At 51.6% G+C, this 8899-nt stretch overlaps 1 protein-coding gene across 1 annotated transcript; it reads left to right on the top strand.

Annotated features, from left to right (window-relative positions):
- The first annotated feature begins 3198 nt into the window (after positions 1-3198).
- Positions 3199-8634, top strand: LOC122934563. Its single transcript, XM_044290133.1, has 2 exons — positions 3199-5204; positions 8309-8634. The coding sequence occupies exons 1-2, from the start codon at positions 3842-3844 to the stop codon at positions 8317-8319; spliced, it is 1374 nt and encodes a 457-aa protein (XP_044146068.1). The 5' UTR covers positions 3199-3841; the 3' UTR covers positions 8320-8634.
- The last annotated feature ends 265 nt before the right edge of the window (positions 8635-8899 follow it).

The raw sequence follows: 8899 nt of genomic DNA, 5'->3' as shown, positions 1-8899 counted from the left end.
ATAATAGCATAGTGCGATATAATATTAAACAGACTAGTCATCGTGTCTAATGTGATATGATAATATACATGGTATGCAGTCATCATTTATAATATAACAGTGCAAAGCAATACAATGCACAAGCAATATACACAGTCGAGTCCCATTATGACGACCACAGCCTATATCCAGAGTAACCGCCATGTGCAGCACCGACAGCAGCCAGACGGGCTGGGGGGGACTCAGTAAGGTCCTGGTAGGTTGTCACAGGTATCCAGTGCAACACTGCTGAATCATTTATTCCGGCATGGCCGATCCAACACTCCGGTAGAGTTTTATTCATGTATTGCCGAACATGAGGAGTAGCGCCACCCTGCTGATAGACTACATTTGGCAGATGTTCCTCAACCTGTGGCTTAAGGCCTCTTTCACACGGGCGTCATGTTTTTGGCCCAGATAAGATGCGGGTGCGTTGCGGGAAAATGCGCGATTTTTCCACGCGAGTGCAAAACATTGTAATGCGTTTTGCACTCGCGTGAGAAAAATCGGCATGTTCGGTACCCAGACTCGAACTTCTTCACAGAAGTTCAGGCTTGGGATCGGTGTTGTGTAGATTGTATTATTTTCCCTTATAACATGGTTATGAGGGAAAATAATAGCATTCTGAATACAGACTGCATAGTACAATAGCGCTGGAGGGGTTAAAAAAAATAATAATATTTAACTCACCTTAATCCACTTGCTCGCGCAGCCCGGCATTTCTTCTGTCTTCATCTTTGCTGTGTGCAGGAAAAGGACCTGTGGTGACATCACTGCGCTCATCACATGGTCCGTCACATGATCTTTTACCATGGTGATGGATCATGTGACGGAACATGTGATGACCGCAGTGACGTCACCACAGGTCCTATTCCTCAAAGAAGAAGACAGAAGAGAAGCCGGGCTGCGCGAACAAGTGGATCAAGGTGAGTTAAATTATTTAAAAAAATAATAATTTAACCCCTCCAGCCCTTTTGTACCATGCATTCTGTATTCAGAATGCTATTATTTTCCCTTATAAGCATGTTATAAGGGAAAATAATAAAGATCAGGTCCCCATCCTGTTCGTCTCCTAGCAACCGTGCGTGAAAATTGCACCGCATTCCTACTTGCTCGCGGATGCTTGCGATTTTCGCACAGACCCATTCACTTCTATGGGGCCTGCGTTGCGTGGAAAACGCAGAATATAGACTATGCTGTGATTTTCACGCAACGCACAAATGATGCGTGAAAATCACCACTCATGTGCACAGCCCCATAGAAATGAATGAGTCCGGATTCAGTGCGGGTGCAATGCGTTTACCTCACGCATTGCACCCGCGCGGAAATCTCGCCCGTGTGAAAGGGGCCTAAGCCATTTACTTAACATTTCCAGGTAGGAGCCACCGGTGACCGTGTCCTGGGCAAAAACGAAGGGACTGTAGAGCCAGTGCCTGCTCAATGCAGAGAACATTGCCTTTGGGCGAGTCCCTCATGTGCACGATAAGGGCAGACGGGTTTTCTGAGCCCCAGATGGTAACATAGTGGCGATTGTCCTTCCCACTGATAGCCTGCAAGTCAATGCAAAAGTCACGCGTTTCGGCTCCTGAAGAATTTGTGATCTGTAGGACTTGTGGCACTTGTAGTTCCATACTGGTCAGTCTGGTCGACTATGCTCATACACGGCTTGAATCCTGTTCATTGTCTCTTCTGAAGTCTTGGGGCAGCCCAGACATTTCTCCATGACAAAAACAGCGTGAAATGCAGTTTCTATGAGGAGCACATTTAGCAAATGGATTCGGAAAATGTTGCTTTACTGTCACAACAGACTCCGGTCTCACAAATTCCAACATGCAAAAAGCCTTTTCTTACTGCAACAGATTGATATATAGTTTTATGGGAAAAGATTCAGTATAACTTGTAATATATACATTTATATCTCTGCTCATTCTGGGCTTTTAAGTCCAGGAGGCGGTCCTATCAGTGATTGACAGCTCTCTCTGTATACATAGACATAGAGGGAAAGCTGTCAATCACTGACAGGACCGCCTCCTGGGCTTCACAGCCCAGAATGAGCAGAGATATAAATGTAAATATTACAGGTTATACTGAATCTTTTCCTATAAAACCATATAACATGCTGCGGGCAGATTCATTTGCATTTTCATGGTTCCCTTTAAACTAACCTGTACACAAAGGGACAGATTTATGAAAACTTTTTAAAAGAAAACTGACTTTGTTTTCTGTAGAAACCAATCACAGCACAGCTTTCAAGAGCAGAAGGGATTCTGTCACCAGGATTTACCCTACAGAGATATTCATATGTGCCCATCAGTCTCCTTGTTTTGTATTCGATGATCCCACTCTTACTGCTCTGTGTGTCTTTTATTCGTCAAAAAAACGAGGGGTTGTCCCACGATCCGTTGGAGCCCGGCAGCGCCCATCGTTCTGGAGCCCAGCACCGCCTACCAGTTAATTTATTCACTGCACTTGCCCTGACGTCATTCCTTCCAAGCGCCGTACTCTTGCGCAGGCGCAGTGTACACAGTAGTCTGCTGCCGTGCAGACTACTGGCACAGGCTACGTGGATCCAACTGCGCATACGCTGGCTCCCTGCGCACGTCGCTGGCACCGGAAAAGACCTTAGGATTTGGCGCATTGAGCCGCTGCATGCGCAGTTGGATCGACGAAGCCTGTGCCAGTAGTCTGCGCGGCAGCAGACTACTGTGTACACTGCGCCTGCGCAAGAGTACGGCGCTTGGAAGGAATGACGTCAGGGCAAGTGCAGTGAATAAATTAACTGGTAGGCAGTGCTGGGCTCCGGAACGATGGGCGCGGCCGGGCTCCAACGGATCGTGGGACAACCCCTCGGGCTCCTTATCAAGGTAATTTACATAGCAATAAAATCGCTTTTTTGACGAATCCCTTTAACTACAGGATTTTAGAATTAAACCATCCTTTTGGAATCACCCTGTAAAAAAGTGTAAAGTGATACAATGTAATATACTCTACAGTGTAATAGCAGTTTTACAGCAAGACACGGAGGCTCCTATTGCTATCTCCTTCTTTACTGTCCACCAATAGCAGCAAAGAAAAAATTTTTACATCACATGACGTAACCATAGTAACATCACCCTCCCCTCACAGTCCATATAACAGACGGCTCCTCCTCTCAATCCTCCTCTTTCTTTGCTGCTGCCACCAAGATAAGTACACGTTTTATGGCAGCTCCTTTATATTTGATTCTGATTGTGCCTGTTTCCTTATAATTGGCTTATTTCAACCTATTTCAGCCCCTCTGCACATTCCTTGTGCAGGTGATGTGTGTGGCCTCATTGGGGTTTTCTCCCTGGGGCCGTTTTTGTTGCTGGGGGTGCTCATTGTTTAATTGCTTTCTTCCCCCTCTTATGCCGCTTTCGGTTTATCTTTCTCTCCCCCGTTTCTCTCATTTCTCTCCTTTACCTGCTCTGCAGCTTCGTTTTCCCGCGCTGTAGTCTTTCTCTATGGCCGCGAGATCTCGCGAGATCTCGGCGGCCATCTTGGTGCTCCTTTTCGGTCGCATCCCGCTTGTTCCCGCGGGATTTCGGCGGCCATTTTGGATTTCCTTCTGCGCTTGCCGCCGGGTCTCGTGAGACTTCGGCGGCCATCTTCTGTTGTCAGATTCCTCCGGCTGTGCGGTCGCATCGATCCGGAGCTCCGCTTCAACGGGTGACTAACCCTATTACTTGCCCCACTCTCGGCCCTTAGCTTTGCCTATTCCACCTCTCCATACCCCTCCTCCCTTCCAGACCCTGGGGTTTGTTATTAGTTCGCCTAGATATTATCTTTAGAATACGTCCCTGCCATGCCGCTCTCAGATCCTACTCCTGAGGCTGCAGCCCCCTCATCCCCTATGAGGAATGTGCAGATTAGTGATGAGACCCAGGCAGAAGCGCTGCAGCGCTCTGTCTCTGCCGCAATTTCTGCTGCGATGGACTCAATGTCCTCTGTGCTGTCTCAGACGATAGCACAGGCACTGGCTGGCCACCCTGCTTCAGGGCCTGTGCTGCCTGCGGCCCCCTTAGCTCAGCAACCTCCGGTTTTGAATCCTCCTGTGCCACAGGACCAATTGATTGGTGCGCCTCCGGCCACCCAGGAACGCGCGCATAGATCGCGCAAAAGAGCCTTTCCACGCCAGGCAGAACGGGCGCGGTCTTGGAAATGCGCTAGAGCGCAATTATTGAGCGATTCTGAGGCCGAGATTGGCTCAGATGAGGAGGCATTTGCTGATGCAGGTTCAGATGAAGAGGCTCATGCGGGGCCTAGTAACACCCCTTGTCCCACCCCTTCTACTTCTCAAGTGAAGGAGGGTTCTTCCATAGCGGTTCCTGCATCGTCCCTTATTGACCCGTTGGGGGAACCCATGTTTGACCCTGACGCCCTCCACCATCCCAGATCGGCGGAGTGGCTTCCTGCAGATCATGTGGGAAAATACCTGGAACATTGGGTCCGCCGCCCCCTCAGTAAGGAGGCGCGCAACAAGATGAGGGCTGAATGCCCCAGGCCCATAGTGCCTAACAAGGTTTGTGACACGCCAGTAGTAGACCCCAAAGTCACACAATTTCTGGCTAAATCGGGCTGGAATCCCCGCAAAGGCCTTGACTCAGCTCTGCGTAGCTGTCAGGACAAGCTCCTGGACATATTTGGTCCCCTGGCCAAGTTATTTGACATGGCGGAGTCCGCCAGATCGGATGGGTCCCAGATTGACCCAGAGGAGATGAGGGGTTGGATTCAGCGCGCGATCTGCATCGCTGGGAATACCAATACCTCTCTAGCGATAGAGAGACGCAAGGCGATTCTGTTTAAAGTAGATCCCAAATTGGCCAACCTGGCTCTAACTGAATCCGGCGCAGATGCCCAGGGTCATCTCTTCGGCGACTCCTTTATCAAGGACCTGAGTCGGTTTGTTGGCGCCTTTACGGCCCTTGATAAGGCCCAGTCCTCCATTAGGAGAGTGTTTCAGGGACGGGTCTCCACCAGGGCCGGCAGTAATAGGGGCCGCCTGTCCGGCCGTTCCAATTTCCAAGCCCGCTATTCGGGCCGAGGCTCCTTCCAGCAACGACCTGCATTCCAGGAACAGAAGTTCCCAACCCCTTTCTTCCCGGCCAGAGGTGGACAATGGCGTGGCAGATCCTACAGAGGGAATCAAGGTTCGCGTCGCCCTTTCGGTAAGTCCCCCCCCGATGGGGGTTTCTTTGGATCATTGCATAGGGGGCAGACTCCTACATTTTTTCCCCGCTTGGGCGGCGATAACGTCCGACCCTTGGGTGTTGTCCACGGTGGAAGGGTTCCACGTGGAACTTGTGGGGTCCCCGGACCTCATTGCCCCTCCCCCCACCTTCCGTTTCTCCCGCCCCGACACCGCTCAGGTAGATCTGGAGCTACTCTCACTCTTTCACAAGCGGGCCATCGAGAGAGCCCCGCCGGGCTCCAGGGGGGTGATCAGCTCCATATTCTTGGTCCAGAAGAAAGGGGGTCAGATGCGCCCAGTCATCAATCTACGGGCTCTGAATGCGATTGTCCGATATCGCCACTTCAAGATGGAGGGCATCCATCTACTCCGGGATCTTCTCCTCCCGGGCGACTGGTTCGTGAAGCTGGACCTCAAGGACGCTTACTTGACGGTTCCCATTGCCGCTCCTTCCAGGGACCTACTGCGTTTCAGGTGGAACGAGGAGATCTGGCGATTCACGTGTCTCCCGTTTGGCCTGTCCTCAGCCCCGTGGTGTTTTACGAAGTTGATGCGCCCGGTGGTGGCGTGGCTCCGCAGTCGCGGTGTCCGCCTCATTATATACCTGGACGACATGCTTCTCATGCATCAATCGGCCCCGACCTTACTGGTCCACCTGCGCTGGACGACGGACCTGCTCTCCCGTCTTGGGTTCCTGATCAACCACGAGAAATCGTGTCTGACCCCGTCTCAGAGGATGGAGTTCTTGGGCTTTACAGTGGACTCCGTACTGACCTCCCTCTCTCTACCCACGTCAAAGTTGGTCTCCATTCGCAAGGAACTCAGGCGTGCCCTCGCCATACCGCAATTATCCCTCCGCCATTTGGCCAGGATCATCGGCCTCCTTGCCTCCTCGATCCAAGCGGTGTTCCCGGCCCCTCTTCATTACAGGGCTCTTCAACGGTTGAAGATTGCGCACCTCCGCGCTGGCGCTTCCTTCGCAGACACTCTGATCCTGGACCCAGAATCGAGGGAGGAGCTTGTGTGGTGGATCGACAACCTGAGGGCGTGGAACGGCAGGGCGATTTTCGGTCTCCAGCCCGAACTCACGATCGAGTCAGACGCCAGTCTCCACGGCTGGGGGGCCCACTGCAATGGAATCTCCACAGGCGGTCGGTGGTCTGTGGACGAGACTCGGCTGCATATCAACGCGTTGGAGCTCCTGGCCGGTTCGTTTGCCATTCGGAGTTTCACCAGTGGTATGGCTCACGCGTGCATTCGTTTACGGATGGACAATGTCTCTGCCGTGCGATACATCAACCGATTGGGAGGAACACGCTCGGCGACTTTGGCCCGGTTGGCGAAGGACTTCTGGTCGTTTTGTCTCTCCCGGGAGGTCATGGTTCAGGCGGAATATCTCCCTGGCCTTCACAACGGACGAGCCGATTGGGGCTCTCGCTACCTGAAGGACAGCAGCGATTGGATGCTGGCGCCAGGGACCTTCTCCGTGTTGTCCGGATACTGGGGTCCGTTTGGGATCGACCTGTTTGCCTCGCGCCTCAATACCCAGCTCCCGCGTTTTTTCAGCTGGCGTCCGGATCCGGCGGCGGAGGCAGTGGACGCGTTTCTCCAGTCCTGGTCCGGCTCCCTGATGTACGCATTTCCCCCGTTCGTGATGATCCCGAGGATGCTGTTGCAGGTGCGTCGTCAGCTGGCCGAGCTGGTGGTGGTGGTCCCCTTTTGGGGGACTCAGGCTTGGTTCCCGTCTCTCCTGGGTCTCCTGATCGATGTTCCTCTTCTTCTTCCGACTCGGGCGGATCTCCTCCAGGACCCTCAGGGTTTTCACCACCCTCTTCTGTCGGACGGGTCCCTGCGCCTGGTGGCATGCCGAATCTCAGGACGCCTGGAGAGGTCGTCAATATTTCTGAAGCAACTAGACGCCTTTTGGACAACGCGTGGGCTCCCGGCACCAGAAAATCTTATCGGGCAGCCTGGCGATCTTGGGCTGTTTGGTGCGTGGAACGGGACTTGGATCCCGTTTCGGCCCCTGTGATTCATCTTTTGGACTTTCTTACTTCTCTTTTCGAGGCGGGGAAGGCCTATCGGACGATTAATTTGTTCAGGTCCGCGATTTCGTCCACGCATCAGGGTTTTGAGGGCGTCCCTGCGGGTCAGCATCCTTCTGTGTCCCGTTTGCTTCGCGGTTCCCGCATGTCTCGTCCTCCCCGGCCTCGCTTCACCACGACCTGGGACGTGTCTGTCGTCTTGTCCTTTTTGTCCAACTGGCCTGGTAACCCTGATCTCACTTTGAGGCAGTTGTCGGCCAAGTTATTGGTTCTTTTTTGCCTTATTTCCTGCAAGCGGGTCTCCGATGTGCGGGCGCTTGATCACGACGCCAGGTCCTTTACTCCGGAGGGGGTCACCTTCAATATTTCCAGACGTACGAAGACCAACATTAGGTCGGTGTCTTATCCGTCTTTTCCTTCTTCGCCGGCTCTTTGCCCGGTGGCTTGTTTGAGGGAGTATGAGTCCCGGACGCGTGCTTACCGGTCGTCTTCGGTTCCTCAGCTTTTCTTGTCCATTCGGCATCCGTTTGGTCCGGTGTCCAGCCCTACTTTGGCGCGCTGGATGAAGTGGGTTATGTCATTAGCAGGAATTGATACTTCCATATTTACTGCTCATTCCGCTAGAGGCGCATCGGCTACCGCTTTGGCTGTTTCGGGTGCTCGTTTGGAGGATGTCCTACGTCTGGCGGACTGGTCTTCGGCGTCAACATTCAGGGAGTATTATTTTAGACCTCCTCCTCATTTGTTTTCTGCTGTTATTGCTCAACTTTAAACTTAGCAATAGGAGCCTCCGTGTCTTGCTGTAAAACTAGGTGATTTTCCTAGTCTATGACGGAAAGTCATGGTTTTATTAAAGACACGGAGGCGAGTATTGCCCGCCCTGGGGTTCCCTCCCTTACTATGTATTTCTGTGGTTTACAGTATGATTTGCATGCTATGTATGCTGTGTCGTCTCGAGATGTTTATTCTGGCGGAATCGCGTTTGACTTGCGATGTTTTTGTTCTGCCCATTACTTAACCTGTCTATTGCTTTCAGGAGGAAGTTGATTCGTTTCGGGTCTCCATTGACCTGTTCCAGTTATAGCCATGTTGGCTTTCGTTGACAAGAAGATCCGGTGATCCGAGTTGCTGGTTTTCGTTGGGATGTTCCGGTGGTTCCGTGCTGGTCGTTTCCCGTTTCCAGGTTCCGGTTTCGTGTTCGGTGGTTCCGGTCATGGTGTCAGGCTCGTAAAGAAAGAGGAGGATTGAGAGGAGGAGCCGTCGGTTATATGGACTGTGAGGGGAGGGTGATGTTACTATGGTTACGTCATGTGATGTAAAAATTTTTTCTTTGCTGCTATTGGTGGACAGTAAAGAAGGAGATAGCAATACTCGCCTCCGTGTCTTTAATAAAACCATGACTTTCCGTCATAGACTAGGAAAATCACCTAGTTATATCCTGCTATAGTGTAGCTATATAGTTCTGAGAGAGACAGCAGTGTCATTGCTGTGCTCTGTGCTTTCCACACTACATTAGATAGATAGTTAGATAGCTTATATATATATATACTGCAGATAGTGGGAGATAGTCAGTGTAGGTTATATCCTGATATAGTGTAGCTATATAGTTCTGAGACAGAGCAGTGTC

The sequence above is a fragment of the Bufo gargarizans genome, chromosome 4 (genome assembly GCF_014858855.1).
Source record: "Bufo gargarizans isolate SCDJY-AF-19 chromosome 4, ASM1485885v1, whole genome shotgun sequence".
Lineage (NCBI taxonomy): Eukaryota > Metazoa > Chordata > Amphibia > Anura > Bufonidae > Bufo > Bufo gargarizans.
Note: the sequence above shows the minus strand (reverse complement) of the source record. Positions and strands in the feature narration are given on the sequence as shown.

Coding starts and splice junctions, on each gene's coding strand:
- LOC122934563 (XM_044290133.1), top strand. CDS start 3,842: ATGCCGCTCTCAGATCCTACTCCTGAGGCTGCAGCCCCCTCATCCCCT.